This window comes from Osmerus eperlanus, chromosome 6 (assembly GCF_963692335.1).
Source record: "Osmerus eperlanus chromosome 6, fOsmEpe2.1, whole genome shotgun sequence".
In the NCBI taxonomy this organism is placed as follows: Eukaryota; Metazoa; Chordata; class Actinopteri; order Osmeriformes; family Osmeridae; genus Osmerus; species Osmerus eperlanus.
This window is the reverse complement of record NC_085023.1, coordinates 13,346,249-13,365,566: the sequence shown is the minus strand read 5'-3', so window position 1 is coordinate 13,365,566 and position 19,318 is coordinate 13,346,249. Positions and strand designations below refer to the sequence as shown.

The 19,318-nt window shown below is 39.7% G+C and overlaps 2 protein-coding genes across 3 annotated transcripts; both read right to left on the bottom strand.

Moving 5' to 3' along the window:
- Window positions 1–170: 170 nt before the first annotated feature.
- On the bottom strand, window positions 171–10,825 carry acss1 (acyl-CoA synthetase short chain family member 1). Its single transcript, XM_062463632.1, has 14 exons — window positions 10,354–10,825; window positions 10,033–10,129; window positions 9,157–9,356; window positions 8,090–8,265; window positions 7,780–7,932; window positions 6,539–6,686; window positions 5,392–5,529; window positions 4,904–4,996; window positions 3,711–3,823; window positions 2,818–2,944; window positions 1,896–2,023; window positions 1,710–1,773; window positions 1,131–1,252; window positions 171–983 (listed from the first exon to the last, which is right to left on the bottom strand). Exons 1-14 carry the CDS (start codon window positions 10,712–10,714, stop codon window positions 807–809), a joined length of 2,097 nt encoding a protein of 698 aa, XP_062319616.1. The 5' UTR covers window positions 10,715–10,825; the 3' UTR covers window positions 171–806.
- A 2,275-nt stretch (window positions 10,826–13,100) lies between these two features.
- On the bottom strand, window positions 13,101–15,712 carry vsx1 (visual system homeobox 1 homolog, chx10-like). Of its 2 annotated transcripts, none has more exons than XM_062464617.1 (5): window positions 15,260–15,712; window positions 14,906–14,984; window positions 14,669–14,792; window positions 14,271–14,463; window positions 13,101–13,886 (listed from the first exon to the last, which is right to left on the bottom strand). In XM_062464617.1, exons 1-5 carry the CDS (start codon window positions 15,654–15,656, stop codon window positions 13,636–13,638), a joined length of 1,044 nt encoding a protein of 347 aa, XP_062320601.1. In that variant the 5' UTR covers window positions 15,657–15,712; the 3' UTR covers window positions 13,101–13,635. The 2 variants fall into 2 exon arrangements, with proteins under 2 accessions (XP_062320601.1, XP_062320602.1); XM_062464618.1 differs by having other exon boundaries at window positions 14,283–14,463.
- Window positions 15,713–19,318: the final 3,606 nt, after the last annotated feature.

The window sequence follows — 19,318 nt, the reverse complement described above, 5'->3', positions numbered from 1 at the left end:
ATTCTAACATAACTAACCGAATAGCAACCATCTGCTCTATGATAATCTGTAGAAGCAGACTAAGTAATTTGACGTTTTTATCACCCGTTATTATTTTTACACCGTACAAAGCAGTTTTTCCATGTTCTATTCATAACAAATTTTACTTCATTTAACCTCTTCACTCAATCAAATGCTTGGCACTTTCTAGACATTTTTGCTTTATTAGGTCACATACTGTGAATCTGGTATAATTTCAATATGGCATAGTAATTCATAGGATATCAGGATTGCACACTGTAGCCTACCTTAGGTTTATGGTCATACAATTCCCTTTAACACTAGAAGCGCAATCTCTTTACAACATATAGTTCATTACAAAATTGTAATTATGTACTTACAAAGAAATACCTTCAATGTATCCCTATTTTGCCTATTGACACATTGAATCATCAATCAAGTCAATCAAGCCACAAGACCAGGAAGTCTGCTCTATAGAGGAATATCATCATGGATATAAGGGGGAGGTGTTAGTTGTAAACTATAAAGAGGCTTTAGCTGTTATTCATCAGAATGAAACCACAGCTGTTACACAATCTTGGCAAAAATCTCCTATGATATAAGGCATCCTTAATGAACTCTATTAAAAATGCAATTTTCATTATGCTTAATATCATACGGGTCATCTGAACAAAAATATTGTGCGTATGCTAATCTATTCGTTCATTGTTCCCCACTTGGGTAAAAAACATGAATCAACTTTACAATTTCAGAAACAAAATGAATCTGTCAGTTAAGCAAGCTTCATGCACTAGCTTTGTTCCTAGTCATTTCTTTGACTTTAAGATCTTATACTGGGCATGAGCTGCAATGATCTCTGTAACAACGGAGGGGTCATCCAATGTGGATACATCTCCCATGTCTCCTGTCTGTTCCATGGCAATCTTTCGCAGAATACGCCTCATGATCTTCCCAGAGCGCGTTTTTGGAAGCCTCTTGACCACCTGAAACAAATCCCAAATAGGTAAACTATAATAAAAATAAGAGAGATGGAATGACCTTTAACATTCAGGGCATACATACATAATTAGTATTTCCTTAATGATTACATAAAGTCAATATGTCCAGGGAGTGCCAGTGTCTATTCTTACCAGGAAGTGGTCTGGGACAGCATACTTGGCTATCTTGGTGGCAACCAAGCCTCTCAATTCTCCAACAACAGCTGTTTGATTCCGATATGCATCCTCTTTCAAAACTACAAACGCAAATGGTACTGGTGGACAAGAGAAGGAAAAACGTTATCAATCTCGCAGCACTGGCAAATAAATTGAATGTTTTCCAGACTGCTTGCTGTTACCCCTTAACACCACTGGGTGGTACTAAAGTATCAGAAGCTAGACAAAAACCAGCGATGCATATTCATCAGTGTAGTCACAACTTTATCAATTCCCCATTTTTGATATGGTTGATAATTAACCTCTGTAACACACAGTACTAAGAAAGGGTCCCTAACTGACCCTTCAACAGAATAGATTACATGACCTTGCAGTTGAAAACAGTTGAGGGCTTGTGTGTAGTGTTCCAAGAACAGAGGGTATAGGGCCGAAGAAACCGGAGGTGCTCCTGATAGCAAGCAGTTTCTGCAGCTGGCTGATAACATTGCTGTACGTTGCAACTGTGGGTAGTTGTGTGTAACTAGTAGATGATAGAGGGTTTAAACTTGATTTTACCCTCTCCTTTGATTTCATGGGAGACGCCAACCACAGCAGTCTCAGGAACATCTGGGTGCTCATCCTAAGCAAAAAACGTCAAACATTCATTTCAGATACAAATAAAAACACTGTTGCCTACTCATCATATTGAACCTTACAATAAACACACAACACAAATTGCAGGCTGGATGCAAGTGTTCTTACCAGAGCATCCTCAATCTCAGCTGTACCCAATCGATGACCACTGATATTGATGACATCATCCATTCGTCCAGTGATCTGATAGTAGCCCTCTTTAGAGCGGTAAGCACCATCGCCTGTGAAGTAATGACCTGGAACAAAAAAGGCAATCCGGTACATACCTTCTTTAATAATAAACTAGGGTGTAAGATCCTTTCTTAACCATTATCTCCACCATGTCAACATAGAGTTGTCGGTGACACATGCCTATCCTGCAGACATAACTAACCCTACATGCATATACTGATGTCACATTATGGAGAATGTCTTCCACTCTCTACATGACACCATATTCAGGCAGAAGAGCACTTTTAGTAACAGACTGATTGTGCCAAGGTGCTCAACTGAGTGCTTCTAGAAGTCCTTCCAACCAAGGACCTGAACCAGCTGGGGGGTGAAGAGGTCAGCGAGGAGGCTGTATGGACAGTTCCACTACTACCACTAACATACTTGACTCACACCATGCATAGACCAATTACAACTATTGATAGCCTGGATTTTGAGGCACATGTTTGCAGTTACGGAATATTTGTTATGTCATTCAATCTTTTGCATATTTTATATTCAGTATATACTGACCTCTTTTTATTTTTTTATTTTTTTTATTTAACCTTTATTTAACCAGGAAGAATAATTTAAGAACAAATTCTTATTTTAAAAGATGGCCTGGCAAAAAGCAAAAGCTTTTTGAGGGAGAGCGGAAGGGGGCTATGGAATAAAAAATCTGGTTAAAAGCATAACGGCACACAACCACAGCAGTACACCTGCTGTAACATGTAACAAGTAACATGCACCTCCTGTGCATGTTGCTTCCGCAATCAATACAACTTCAGCTTAAGTATCTGATGTAATTTAAGACTGAAGCAATGATGGATAGTGAGCTCACCAGGGTATGGTTTAAAATATGCTTCCACAAATCTTTGATGGTCTCCAAAGATGGTCCTTGCCATTCCAGGCCATGGCTGCTTGATACAGAGAGCTCCACTGACTTTATTGCCTGATATTGGTTCCCCCTTTGGAGACAATTAAGAAATTAAGAGAAAGTAAGATAAATTAATTTATTAAAAACATTTTACGGACAAAAACTGACCTCAGCAGTAGTGTAAATGTCAACTGAAACTATGTTAGACTGTGTTTTCTGTACTTGAACGTAGATTGATTAACATTATTCGTTGGCAAGGGAGGAAAGGGAAAATAGCGAAGATCAAGTTGCGGGGTCAATGCTACCAACAAAGCCCTTCCAATCTGTTAATAAATGAAAACATATGCTGGCGAGTTTAATTGTAATTTGAAAGGAGGTACTGTAAGGGGGGTGTGACTCCTTGACCACAGGGGTCAAGGGAGGTCAAGCCTGAGAGATTGCAGGACTAAAACCTTCTAGATCTCCTCTTAAGCTGTGAGGAGTGCGACTAACGTAGAAAATCCACCAATATCCTGAGAGAGTTAGTGGGGTGTTGGAAAGGCAGGAGAGATACTCTACTTTTCACTCTCTAAGTAGCAGTGTGCACAACAGCGTTGGGTGTTATCCTGGACAAACTGGATGAGTTTAAGTTTGAGTTCTTTTATGGCCTGTGAGGAAACTAGTCTCTGAGGCTAAAGTCCGAGACTCCATTCTTAAGGAAGTAATGACTATATTGGATATGGCCTTGGTTCACAGACTTGGATCTTTCTTCTGAAAATGTTTTCATATAATGTTTATGGGGAGCTCCTCACATGGGCTGGGTGATATCAACTGGTTCTGTGCGTCAAGACAGGGACAAGAATGTGGTTGATTCTCACATTTTCCCCCATGAGAACAGGCTCGATGCCGAAGAATGGCCTCATGGCCATGGCGGGGACAATCTCAGCCCCTTCCTCTGCCGGCCGAGGGGCGATACACACACCTCCCGTCTCTAGAGGGGGAGGGGCAGGGGCAGGGGGATGAAGAAAGAGGGTGTTAATACACATTGCACCGAGTTTGGATTTCGCATGATATGAGGTATCAGGTCATTGAAAGTCCACCTCCCTAGTTAATCAAATATTTAACATTACAAGGGACTATCTCAGCACCTGTGGCAGTGACTGAACAGTTACTATGGTAGTAGTGCGAGCTGTTAAATATACATTGCCTATTGCATCACCACATTCAGTCGAGATAGGAAAAGACCCTGAAAAAAGGTACCGCAGGACACTTTGCACTTTGATAAAAAGGAATTACAGAAGGAAAGGAAATGTGCTCTGAATACTTGAACAGTGGAGTACTTGAGAGACCCCTAGCAACACCCCCCCCCCCCCTTGAAGCCCCCTGCACATATGCCAGGAGACAACGCCGGAAAGTGATTTTCAAGGAATTAGGTCATGACCCTGCTGCTCACAAACCTCTTTCTTCTGCTGAGAGAGAGGGGAAGGGGGGGGGGGGGGTCTGGGGATCAGGGGTGACTGCGGGTGTGCAGAGAAGAAGAATATTTTAATTCATTCTCAACTGGCCATGCAGACGTTCCTTGTGCTAATCGCAAATTAGGGTTAAGACAACTGATAAACATTGTATCAGACAGACTTACTGGTCAGATAAGCAAAGAAACCACCACAACAAATTAAGATGTGCCTGAAACTGAAATTACGTATCCTCCTGAGATCATGCAGGACTGCACTGGTGTTGCTTTTAGATTTTATTTGGAAACATTTGCAAGATATTGATATAAGTGCAATATCTTCATGTGATCATGAATGAAATATGGCACTGCAATAAACCTTCGCCAAAAACCCTTAAAGAGAAGTACCCTTTTCAAATAACGCTTGGCCGTTCAGCCCTTTAACACAGGACCACTTTTTGAATCTAACCATTCAGTATATGGTTTTGACTGCAGTAATGCCGCACCTACACAAGCTATTTGCCCCCATTTTGCTGTCGATGTGGTTTCTCAAGATTGTAATTACTATGCCACTCAGAGCTTAATGTTATGAAGTGAACTGTAGGGGTATTGAATTTTTACCTGTCTGCCACCATGTGTCCACTAAGGGGCATCGTCCATCGCCAACCACATTATTGAACCACTCCCAAGCCTCATGATTGATTGGCTCACCAACTGCAAGGTAACATACAGTAATATATAGTACTAACAATGAATGTTTGATTGTTGTTTAAGATGTTGTTGATGATCAGTGATAATGTGTTGCTGCTAAGTATGTCAATTAATATTTGATTAATTGCTCTCAAGAACCATGCGCTAATTACTACTTAAGAAATACTTATAACCTGGAATTTGAGGCTATAAATATATTTGATAATGCAAGTAATTACGATGACAGATTGGAATTTGGACTAATCGTATCATGTTAATACCTCTTATTCCACTTGACAATGAACATGTCATGATACAATATGAAATGTTGCTCAGTCTTTCCATGATAATAGAGCCAATGATTATTTACCAAGTTACAGGCTAAATATTTGGCCCTTGTTCCTCTCGTATCATCTTACCAGAGCCTAGGGTCCTAAGGGAGGACCTATCGTACTTCTTCACCCAACTCTCCTCATACTTCAGGAGCAACCTAATAGCGGTGGGCGCGCCGTAAAACTGGTTGATGCCCAGTCGCTGCACAGTCTCCCAGTAGCGCCCTACGCATGTGAAAACACACTTAGATACACACACTTATTTAATTTGACGTGCCCACTGTTCAGTGTGTCAATAATCCTCATCTACGTTTATAATCTTGACCACTTCCTGTTTCCTCTTGCACTATGGCTCCTGTTTGGAATATATAGTATGATGAGGAGTCACAGAAACAAGAACAGGATATTTCAAACTGGACCTGAGATGAGGGCAGTGACTGCTAGCCTTGGGAACCTGTTGTAAACCTACTTGCAGGAAGTTTAACAATTAACTGACAAAGCTTTGAAACACTCCCTCTTTCTACAACTGGTCATCATAAAGACAGTTAATGAGTCACTCACGCAATTGAGCACTGCCACTAAAACACTTTCATTAATGTCGTGGCTGACCCTTTGACCATAAGGATTCCATAATACAGGGATTTCATGAATTAGATACAACTTTGATTTGAACATTATGACATAGATAACATATTTATATATACTACATTGATGTGTAGATAAGAGTAGCTCAATATCTAAATGAGCAGATTATGAAAAAAACTTGTGTTAAAAGCATCAGTATGTGTATGTTGCAAAAGGATGCAGTGGTGACATAAGGACCATGATCATAACAAGGTCACCTGATTATCTAGCTATCTTTATGACGATAAGGACGGACCTGCTAGCCTTAGAATTATATGCACCTGCCCACCACAGCAAATTCCTTGTTTGTGAAAACTTACTTGGCAAATAAGCACAATTCTGATTCTGATTATGGAAATTCACCTTCCGAAACAATGATCAATGAGGAGGAAACATATTTTTGTACCAAAGTCAGAATTTCTCAGTATACTATGTATACCATAGTATACTGTTTTAAAAAAATGCTAAAGACAAGTATCTCCAGACGGTCTCATAAGAATGCTTTCAATGCTTTCACAGCATGCTGTTCAGTCATGCTGTGTCCTTTAGTCTCATATTGGCCCCCTTTAATTGAGTGTTAAGGCCCCCCGCTATCACTGTGATGTCCTACCAGGGTCAGGGTACACAGGAGTACTCTCAAAGAGAACCGTTGTGGCCCCATTGCACAGGGGGCCGTAGACCACGTAGCTGTGACCCGTCACCCAGCCGATGTCTGCCACGCAGCCAAACACGTCCCCAGGCTGGTAGTCGAACACATACTGCAACAATATGGAATGGATTGTCACATCAGCAATAATGTCTTCTTTTTTTTTAATTGCAAATAATATGGAGGCATATTGCATGTTACTACGCGTCTTACGTAACACGGATAATGTGACGGACAACTGCTTTTTAATAGCACAAAAACTCTTGAATAGCTGCATGTAGGCAGTTTGCTCCTGAATTTGGAACTATGTGTATTCATTTTACACACACGCGTGGAATGGGTTCTAATCCCATCTATTTATGCTTTGACTCAGTGTACGACTCTCATTGCCCACACCCTATTCAAACAAGCAGGATAAAGAATAAACAAAGAAAAAACAAATAGGCTATGGAATATCTGTCCATTTCATTTCCCCATTTAACATGGCTGCCCATGAATAGTCCCCTGGCTTGAGCAGGGCTTCTCACCCTGGCACACATCACAGGTCTCTGGTCTGGCACTGGCCCAAGGGGCCCGGTCCTTTTCAGGGGGATACACAGATAAAGCAGCTTTGTCTATTATTGGTTATTATCCAAAAAGTGACATGCCAACAAGAGACACGGTGATGCCCTGCAACGTCTGTTATTATGGGTTTGAGCCGTTAAGCTACTTAGAAATTAGCAGCACATCTCGTGCAAATTTGGGGACATATTTTCATTTGATTATTATCAGCAATATTGTGCCAGATTTGTGTCATTCAATCCTGACAGGCCCACAAACCCTCAGCAAAAAGCTGGGCAGAACAGATGTTTTTATTTGTTTGTCAAATTAGATAATGGAATGAGGCCAGTGTTCTCATGAAATGGGATTCATGGAATGAATTGTTCCTCTGAGCTCTTGTGTTCTGAATCACATGGCAGAATCATCTCTATTGTTATGACTGCACTGTCTATAACCCCAATTAAACCTATCTTGGATCACACTGTTTATGGGTCTTTCACTTCAGTTGCATCTATCTGCAGGCTAAACCAGGGCATCTGTTTCATGAGACACTGTGGTATCTGCCCTGCGTCAACCATGGTGACTGGTTCAACTCACCATAGGAAGGGGACAGCAGATACTGTCTCGATTTCCAGAAATGTGTGTGTTGTGGGGGGAAGCCCTACCTGATGAGTTAAGGCAGCATAGAGCAGATATCCAGCCTGTGTGTGAACAATGCCTTTGGGTTTGCCTGTACTACCAGAAGTGTACAGCATAAAGAGCATATCCTCGCTGTCCATAGGCTCTGGAGCACACTCCCCCAGCTCCTTAGCCATGGCCTATGGGGGAGAGAGAGAGCGGCTCTGTCACGAGAGTGATGGTAAAGTCACATGATGCCCCAATGTTTTCTCATTCATAAGTGAGGCATAACCGCAAAGCAGACTGATGGATGGCTTTGTCATGTTACAGTTCCAAGAAATAGAGGTTCTACTGTACCTCCTCCAGAGGGACATCCAGCTGGCCCATGGAAGCCAGGGTGCTGGTCCTCTGGGCCACAAACACATGCTGGATGGAGTGGCAGCTCTTCACAGCGGTGTCCACAGTGGGCTTCAGGTCGATGACTTTTCCACCTCTAACAGCCTGGTTACAGGTTACCACAGCCTTACACTGAGCTGCAGGGACAATTGGAGTAAAAGAGCAGAGGAAATGTGGAACTACTCTGTGCTGAAGGTCCACGTAGTTCCCATTAATAACTCAGGCATTGTGCAAAAAAGGTCCAAAGTTATAAAAACACAGTTATAAAACACTGCTGCAGCAATAAAGTAAATATTGTGTGAGCCAAGCTGAAATCCTGAAAAATCCCATTATTTTCCTTGCTATTTAATGACTCACTTGAGAGTTGAAAACCAGACAGAAAATAAGCGATTATGCGGTCATAGTCATTTGGAACTGTAGTCTGTTCTAACCTCATTCATCCTTTGACTTTAAACAGCAGATAAGCTAAATTTACAGTAAACTCATGCTAAGATTAAGCCTTATTTAAGGGCACAGGCTTAAAGCATTATTTGAGCTTTGTATGATTACAGATAACAGCTCTTAAATTCAGAAAAAAATATTCTCACATCAGTAGGTCTGTGAGACTAACTGCCCATATACCCCACATATAAATGTAAGTGGGCAAGTGTATTGTTTAGACTTTGTGGGTAGCAACTGTACACAAAACCTGTCCTTGACATGCATTCCAGGGCAACCTGCTAGACCATAAAATCTTGGGACATGCGTTCAGGCCTCACAAGGTCATTCCATTAACAATTACAACCTTCCTCTTGATTTATGCATGAACATTCTATACAAGTGTACCTTCAGCTACTAACATATAAATTTAATTATAATAATGTACTTTAATAAGGGGTTGAGGATGGATTTCTTTATGGCATTTGGCTATCCTTTACATAAATCTGCAATGTCAAAACTTTCATTTACTTACTGTAGGAATGCACTTTAGATGAAAGCTCACCAATAACACCTCAAAAGTTACAAAGTGATGGTCATTTGTCACTCACCATCTTGAATCCTGCCTGCCAGAGCCTCTGAGCTGAAACCAGCAAACACCACTGTGTGTACAGCACCAATACGAGCACATGCCAGCATGGCTGCCACAGCCAGAGGTGACACTGGCATGTAGATGGCCACTCGGTCTCCTTTGTGGATTCCATGTCTCTTCAGTGTGTTGGCTAAGCGACATGTTGTCTCAAGCAGCTCTCTGTTGGACAAAAGAGGAATTCAGACATACAACTATGAGATACCTCAGAGCTGTGGTCTGTCTGTCAGGTTCAAATCAAGGCCCATCTACGGACTACCTCCAGACTACCTCAGTCCACTGATCTTAAGTGTTGCAGGCTATCCATTCCAAAACAACCATGAACTGTATTCAGTGTCTCATTTTTCTCTGCATTGAAATGATTGTCCAACAAGCTCTTTATTGGAAGTTTGGCAGAGGTTCAGCCCCTGGACAGCCCCTTGCTTCCTGTTTACATACAGATACAGAACAGGATATAGCTTTGCTTGGTTAAGTGATTCTCATTTACAGTTGTTACCCTATACACTACTGCTTTAAATATTGTAAAAACATTATTTAGAGTTTAAGTTTGGAAGGCACCAACTAAAAATAATTATTTGTCTTAACATGGGCCCATTGCTGGAGTAAGATACAATTGTGAGTAATTAACCCATCCCCATCCATGTAAATGTCAAGCTTAATATTGAGATAATATTATATCAATATTACATATCCATTATCTGTTTCCAAATATTGGTCTCTGCCTCGTATTGAGGATGAGACCATTTGAGATACTGTATAAGATGTAGACCTGTGGTACATCAAGAACATTTAGTATATTTACTCCAAACTAGATCTGAGTTTGGTTGCAAGGTCTTACCTATATGTAACTTTCACTTCTGTGCCTGGTTCATCTCGCTCCCAGATGAGGGCGACCCTGTCAGGATGCTTCTCTACGTGCACATCCAAACAATTGACTGCCAATGAAATGGATAACTTGTTTAAACTTGAATGTTTGTCAAGTAATGGAGGGATTTTCAGAAAGTTCAACTGCAATAAAATACATACAGAACCTGGCCGTGCAAACCAGGTATGCCAAAGTGGAAATAAAGTAGCATCATGCATTTACATGTGTTAAAAAGTGTGGGAAAGTCGTGCGAATGACAATAGAATGTGGATGAATAGAATGAATATGTCTTACCAGAAACGTTCAATTTACCCCCCACAAACCAGTTGGTTTGTGCATTTGTAATCTCGCAATCCCTCACGGTATCAAATGGTTTAATCCATGTTAGTCTCTCTTTAGCGATGGACCCCCAAAAGACATCTGGGTCCTTAACCGATAACTCATATAATTCCTTGTAAGACCGCCCTGCAAGAACAGAACTCAAGCACGGCGAGAAATTCGTGTATTTATCTCCGATTGTAGAAATGGTTCGCCCCAGACGTTGAGGAGGTTTTGGAGAATTAAATATGCTTCTTCGGAAGTATCCGGTCTTGAAGAAAGTGTTTTCTTTAATGAAAACATGGGCCAAACTTTTCCAGGTTTTATGTGCAGCCATATTCCTCTTACTGCACGCAAGAGTCGACAAAAGCCCGACCCTCCTCAAGATTCCTCAGGTAGTTTAGGGTGGGAGCAAGGCAAGGTTGATGTTATTACACAAAGTTAAGTGTTCCCTGGCCAATACAACACAAGTGATGCTGTGCCCTTTTTAACAGTGACGTGTCTAACTGAGTTTCCAACAGGATTTTTGAGAGGCTTTTCCTCAAATGACAGTGTCTGAGAAAACTATTCAAACATTCAGTATTTTGGGTAGGATCCATAAGAGGGGTAAGAGGGAAATGCATCTAACAACTTTACTGACTAGTGAACGTTAGTCCAAATGGAATTCAAAAGTTATGTAATCTTGATTTAACTTGACATCAAACTGTCACAGAATTACAATTTGAATAGTTTATTTTATGTTTTTTTTTTTTCAGCACAATGAAGATTGTATAGCCTACACACATTGTTTTAAAGCTTACTGTATTGATCATTTAAATCCCTTTAATCACTTTTATATCATATGAGTTCAAAGCCAGTCAATGAATGCTAAAGAATCTCTCAAACTCAGGAATTGTGCTGCCTCCTAGAGGATCATCAAGAAGGTTTGAAATTACTCACGTAATCCTGAATGAAATCTCTATCTCTTCATCTGGATTAGTGGTAAACAAATGACATAATTTCAATTCAACCTGGACAAACACCCAACTTTACAAGCCCTGTCAACTCTTGGTTCTAATCTCTTTATTTCAGTGTATTAACATTATCGGCAAAACCATTCCTATTTTTGAAGAAGGTAGCTTTAACAGAACATGTATTATTATAACATCATTGTAAATTATTAACTGAATGAGGTTAGACCCATTGAAGAGGCTCTTGTTTGACAAAAGAAGAACAATCATTATCAGTTAAGTCTTTTGTTAATAAACTAGGTTAATTGGCAATAAAAGCCTGTATAGCAACATGTTTGTTGTTCTGTTTGGGTTGGATATGGCAACATGCTCAGGCCTTTAAATAAATACATCTGATTGATGACATTTTAATAGATTTAATACCCCCCATTTTTGCAAATACCCCTCAATAAGGTGTGTCTAATCTCTTTAGCTTTTATTTTTCATTGTCTGCCACTAATCTGTTTGTTCCATCCATAAGAAAAGTAATCAAACAAAATGTGGGATGTGATTGGTTCAGTAAGCTTTACACAGTTTGGTTATAGCAGTACCTATTAATAACTTAACTTAACTTAATAATTTTTATAACAACTTTTTTTGTCTTCTAATTGTTTTTGATTTCATAACCAGAGGGATGTCAAGAATAAGAGATATGCTGTGTATTGTGCTAGCATAGGGACTTCTTAGGGACATATAAGGATTGTTGTGGACTGTAATAACTGATAAGTAATGCTGTTTATGAAACAAATTCAAATTAATCTTGTATTGCGCACATTTTCATAACACAACACAGGTGTTGCTGTGGGCACTGTTGTTTATGAACCCTGCCGTTGGTAATATTGTGTTGTTGTTTGTCACTGGATGAATAATATAATCACTGAAAAAAACATTATTGGTCTCGAATCAACATAGAATTTAATTTTGAAATTTACCAATCGCTATTCAAAACATTCTAATCCCAAAACAATATCATCTTAATCTAAGTAAGCGATTAGATTAAACTGTGAAATAGAGGGCCGTGGCTAGAGAAGCAATTATAAGATTTGTGAACCATTAAGTGGGAATTATACATTATTACGTTGAGGGTTTTAAAGATTAAACTAGACATTAAAACACAGATATTCCTGTGTATCTTACAAACCAAATAGGGCAACAGTCATGGAGAACTGCTTATACAATAGCTACACAGGCCATAATAATGAGATGAATCATTGTTGCAGTGCTCCTATGTTCAAGTTTGGCATCTGTAAGCATCAAGCACAATGTCTGGTTGTCGTCACTCTAATAAGATGAGAAAAAAATAACAAACAAATATCAACAATGAAGGTGACATTTAGCTCACTTTTGTACCAGAATCACTATGTGTCATTAATATACTGATAGTCACACACATCTCCCAATGATTCAACTTTACCCTGTGTGTCATCAGATGTGGCCGTTATTTGTGTAATTTGGCAATATATTTTCTACCTCACCATTAGCGCTGTGAGCTTTGTGTTGTGATCTGTGACCTGTGTTTCTTCAGTGTATAGGCTAAATAGGCCCTACTACCAAAGGATGCCTTAGTGTTCCTTCATTGCAATCCTCATCCTAATAGAACTTCCCTGGAGCTTGTTCTCTTTCACAGGCATTGTAAAAGAGAGAGAGAGAGAGAGAGAGAGAGAGACTGCACCATGTCTGTGATGTGATTCATATTGACTTTCAATTGATTGAGTTGGGAATGTTATACACAGGTATCATTGCAAAATAATATTTTTTAATAAGTTGATTTTTGTTGTTGCTGAAATTGCTTTTAAACCGTAGAAACTTTCAGTACATTCAATATCAACAGAAAGTGTCACATTGTGCCTGATAACCATGTGCCATTGAGCTGGTCCATTATATTGCAGTAAATAGGCATTATAACCAACAAAATGTATGTAATTGAATTGTGTTAAATAGTTCAAACTGTCTCTTGTTTTTACAATTATATGAATGCAAAGAGTTTCTTTCTATGGTTCTTAAAAGGTCATATTAACAGCAATGATGTCCTGTACAGGGAGTTCAACATTAAATATTCTCTTATATTATTAATAAAACATGTTATAAAACATACGTTCAAATAAAATAATTAAAAACAGTTTGAAGACAACAAGCCCATTGTAGGCTACTGTGCATCCCTAAATTATTGCACCGTTGCACATCTTTGGAATATTGTTCTCAAGATGAGCAGTCAGTCCGAGAGCTCCTGGTGTGCAACGGACAACAATGTAGGCTATAAATCCTATATTTAGCTTTCGTCTGAATCACTGTTTGATTCTCTTTGAGGCGGTGGTGATGACTTCGAAGTGCTCTTGCTGTCCTGCTTGGAAGTGCTAGATAGGTCAATCGCCATGTCCTCATTGTCGTCTGCACTGGCGCGGTTTGCCCAAGCCATGTCGTTGTCATTTCCTTTTGATTCCTCTGCGTAAGATTCTGAGTGAGATGATTCTGGCGATCCTGGGGACTTTTTCACAATTTCCATGGACTTCTTGTGCATGCCTGTGTAATGTGGATACCAGAACGTTAGACAGCCTTATAACATTAAGACTAAAATTGCTAAGTTTTAAACTAGCCTATAACTTACACTAAGGAAATAACTATTTGTATCCAATTGAATAGACATCTGAAAAAGGTCCCGATAAAGAATGATTCTCAGGCCAGAAAAAAACATTTAGGGTTTCAAACATCAGCTTACATAACTACTAATGGTTCAAACCTTATTTCTAAAGGTTGATTGTATAGTTTTACCCTTAACAATGTCTGGTGATAGCCTCAGGGCCAATAGAAAACAATTGAAAACTGTCAAATACAAACACACCTCAGCTATGTATTCAAGTGGTTGAATACATATTTGAGTCATATATTATTATTAAAGCAAACAACCTGCTGGCTCACCTAGAAGCCAGGGAGCACAGGAACCCATCATTCCGCTCTTGGCGGAGTTGATGATCGATTCTGGCAGAGGGATGGAGTGGCGCACCATTGCCCCGTAGAGTCCGTACTCGGCCATTACACTGCTACGACCCCAACACTTCTCACGTTTCCTCCACTTGGCGCGACGGTTTTGGAACCAAACCTTAAAACATTGTCAAGATGTTGGATATATGATCTTTGATATTTGATTGATAGGCCTATTTTACCGACAATCTGAAGGAATCATAGCCTACAATATAGCAAAAACGTTTTAATTCATTCAAGCCTATATATAGGCCTGGCCAATACATTTTTTTTGTTAGACTATACCAATTTCTTGATAAGCGCGGGCAAAAATGTTTAAATACCTGTATTCTGTCTTCTGGCAACTCTGTTTTCATTGCTAACATTTCCCTGGCATAAACGTCCGGATAATGTGCTTCATGGAAGGCCTTCTCGAGCTCCTCAAGTTGATGTGAGGTAAACACGGTTCTGTAAAGAAATATAACATTTCAGAAATCGTTCATTTGAGGCAGTTATTAACTTTGTTTACTAGCCTACGTTTAATGTTAGAAGAAAGCTTTCTTTTAGCCAAATGTACCAACCTGTGCCTCCTTTTCTTTCTCTTCTGTGAGTTAACAGAGTTTTTCGAGTCGTTTCGATCACCAGAAAGACATTCATCATCTAAAAATCATGAACAAATGAATATTAGTATTACACACGATGCAATACAAATGTTTTCAATGCTATGCTTACAGTTAACAAGCTTTGACTTAATTCTTTCGATTACTAAATGTATACATTTGACTGAGGAAAAGTTAACATTACGAATGAATATGCTCAAACTTAATGAGCATCAGAGTAATATGGGTATCAATTGCAATATACATTTTAATCATGAGTGGACAGCTCCCACTGTCTTCATATTGTAAACAACGAGTTCAATAAATTATATTTACCAGAGTAAGCAACTCTTTGTTGCTCCAAATTATGCATGAAATGGGTATCCGACCGGGACTGAAGGAGGGGAAGGTGATTAGGCAGGAAGCACGGCGCCCCCGGAGGCTGTTGAGCCGCCAAACTGCACAAGAACCCCAAACCAAGCGGCAATGATCCTCCAGTGAAATGGAATCCCCCGACCCCCGCGCTCTGAACATCCCCATTCGCACTTAATCCAGGTCCAGATGGGCGAGACTGGAGATCAGATTCAAGACCCAACAAATCGGTTATTGCAAAGCCTTTAGACCTGAATCCAGATCCATGAAGTCGTGATTTATCAATTCCAAAAGCTGGAGACAGCATTTTGACTTTGGGCTTCTCCTCCGCACCATCATCTCTTCCAGTCATGGTTGACATTTGTAAAGCGCTACTTTCTCTTTCTCCTGCAGTTTGGGAGGATGAGGCGGGAGACACCATAAGGAGGGACAATTTATCCCTGTCGTCTCCCGGGGATAACCCACCAACGTCCAATCAGAGATTAAATGTGGCACCCGTCAGTCCAGGAGGCGTTTCCCTTTTTCAATCCCAAAGGATTAATTGCCACCAATTTTCTCTCAAATCCGATAAGGATTTTCTCCCCCTCCCCTTCAGAATTGGTCATAAGTGTTTTTCTCTGTCGATGGCGAATGTCACTTATACAGTTAGGTCCATAAATATTTGGACATTGACACAATTTTCATCATTTTGGCTCTGTATACCACCACAATGGATTTGAAATGAAACAATCAAGATGTGCTTTAAGTGCAGACTTTCAGCTTTAATTTCAGGTTATTTACATCCAAATCAGGTGAACGGTGTAGGAATTACAATACATTTTATATGTGGCCCCCCCTTTTTAAGGGACCAAAAGTAATTGGACAATTGGCTGCTCAGCTGTTCCATGGCCAGGTGTATGTTATTCCCTCATGGGAGTTCGTTATTTCATTGACAAGGAGCAGATAAAATGTCTAGAGTTCATTTCAAGTATGGTATTTGTGTTTGGAATCTGTTGCTGTCAACTCTCAATATGAAGTCCAAAGAGCTGTCACCATCAGTGAAGCAAGCCATCGTTAGGCTGAAAAATCAAAACAAACCTATCAGAGAGATAGCAAAAACATTAGGTGTGGCTCAATCAACTGTTTGGTATATTCTTAAAAAGAAAGAACGCACTGGTGAGCTCAGCAACACCAAAAGACCCGGAAGACCACGGAAAACAACTGTGGTGGATGACAGAAGAATTCTTTCCCTGGTGAAGAAAAACCCCTTCACAACAGTTGGCCAGATCAAGAACACTCTCCAGGAGGTAGGCGTATCTGTGTCAAAGTCAAAAATTAAGAGAAGACTTCACCAGAGTAAATACAGAGGGTTCACCACAAGATGTAAACCATTGGTGAGTCTCAAAAACAGGAAGACCAGATTAGAGTTTGCCAAAAAACATCTAAAAGAGCCTGTACAGTTCTGGAACAACATCCTATGGACAGATGAGACCAAGATCAACTTGTACAAGAATTATGGGAAGAGAAGAGTATGGAGAAGGGAAGGAACTGCTCATGATCCAAAGCATACCACCTCATCAGTGAAGCATGGTGGAGGTAGTGTTATGGCGTGGGCATGTATGGCTGCCAATGGAACTGGTTCCCTTGTATTTATCGATGATGTGACTGCTGACAAAAGCAGTAGGATGAATTCTGAAGTGTTTCTGGCAATATTATCTGCTCAGATTCAGCCAAATGCTTCAGAACTCATAGGACGGCGCTTCACAGTGCAGATGGACAATGACCCGAAGCATACTGCGAAAGCAACCAAAGAGTTTTTTAAGGCAAAGAAGTGGAATGTTCTGCAATGGCCAAGTCAATCACCTGACCTAAATCCAATTGAGCATGCATTTCACTTGCTAAAGACAAAACTGAAGGGAAAATGCCCCAAGAACAAGCAGGAACTGAAGACAGTTGCAGTAGAGGCCTGGCAGAGCATCACCAGGGACAAAACCCAGCGTCTGGTGATGTCTATGGGTTCCAGACTTCAGGCTGTCATTGACTGCAAAGGATTTGCAACCAAGTATTAAAAGTGACAATTAGATTTATGATTATGTTAGTTTGTCCAATTATTTTTGGTCCCTTAAAAAGGGGGGGGGCCACATATAAAATGTGTTGTAATTCCTACACCGTTCACCTGATTTGGATGTAAATACCCTGAAATTAAAGCTGAAAGTCTGCACTTAAAGCACATCTTGATTGTTTCATTTCAAATCCATTGTGGTGGTATACAGAGCCAAAATGATGAAAATTGTGTCAATGTCCAAATATTTATGGACCTAACTGTAGGCATGCCGTCTAAGCAATATGGGCATAGCCTATGCATGGTTTAAAATGCTTTAAAACATTTGACTGTAGACTATTTGACATTATGGCACTTATGTGTTTTAGTGCAGCCTTGCTGTTAGTTTTTTATTTTATGTAGGCCTGTTGGTAGCTAGCTTAGCCTATAGTATGCCTTTGTAATCAAAACATGTTTATGCTATCAGTTTTCTATAATAATATATTAAATGTAATTGTTATTATTTAACAAATTGTTTGTACTCTCCCTTTATTAATTAAACCTTTATGGTCTATTTCATATTATAATTATATCCTATTTTATGGTACCTATGGCGCCTTGTGCACACACCAAATAAATCAAGAACTCAAGTGAGTTAGCCTTCAAAAATTATGAATTTATTTAGGCTATATTTGATAGGCTATTAAACTCATATCAAATAATAATTTCCACATCTGTTTTGCGGGAAACCTGAAGCTCATATATTTGACACATGGGCTACTAGGCTATAGCATTCAGTGTGTATATTCTTGGAAGTAGGTCTATATCTAACTAAAATCCTCAATTTGAAATAGGCCTAGGCTATGTGATAGACTGTTTAGGCCTAATATTGAGGTAAAAGGTCTTAGGCCTCCTTGTCAAAATGTTGCAACTTTTATCTCACAATATAGCCTAGCCTATGCTATGGGCCGCCCAACTTCCAAAACGTTTGGTGATTGATTAGACCTAACATAGGCTAATCACCCTCATGTTTTCATTTAAGACCTTCTGGTCAATATAAATGAATTAATTCACTACAAAATTATTTTGTTTAGGAAATGTTTTCCCTTTTCACACAACGATATAGGCCTATAGCGATATTAACCTTTAACAATGTGGCAACCTTAACCCACTGGACTGGCCGAATATAAAACAAAATAGTCTATTTAAGATTTTCCGATCGCTTCCAACTGCCACACTTGCACGCGCGCGCGCGTGTGTGTGTGTGAGAGTGAGTGAGTGTGAGGGCTTGCATTATTGGCTACGAGGGCATGGGGGGGAAAGGACGGCCTTCGAAGAACACTTTCACTCTGGATTGAACCAACGAACGTGCTGAAAATCTCTCGTTGTAATTAGAGTTTCGTAATCCGACCCACCACCAAATTTCCTGTCTGATAAGATATTAAGATAAACCTAATTGTTTTGAAGTGGACAGAGTGAACTTTATAAACTTACCTTAATTCTGAGGGTTCGGCAAAAATGAAGCCTCGTAATGTAAAAGCAATTAAGAAATTATTCTTAATTCTTAATATACAAAGTTATTCTACTATCAGAATTAGTAATGTAGCCTAATTGTAGGCTATAGGCGAAGAACGCTATAACTGTTCATTAAAGGAGGAAGCCTATCTTGTTTCTGATTTCAAACCTTTAGAAAAGAAAATTCGTCTTACACAAGATAATTAAACAAAATACATCACATTCGTTTAATATTAGCCTATTTTCTCTCGTTTTTATGGGAGTTTTTCCTTGTCTTCATTGCGGGGTCAGGTTGGTTGAGGGGCAGTTCTATGGGCGTATGTGAAGTCCTCTGTGACATTGCTTGTAAAAACAACTAGGTATCCAAATAGGCCTACATTTGATTTGATTTCATTTGAATATAGGCCGATCAATTAGGCAGGCTGAAGACTCGGGTTCACAAAACACGGTTTTCTGTAGATTGAAGAGGCATTATTATAGTGTTATCA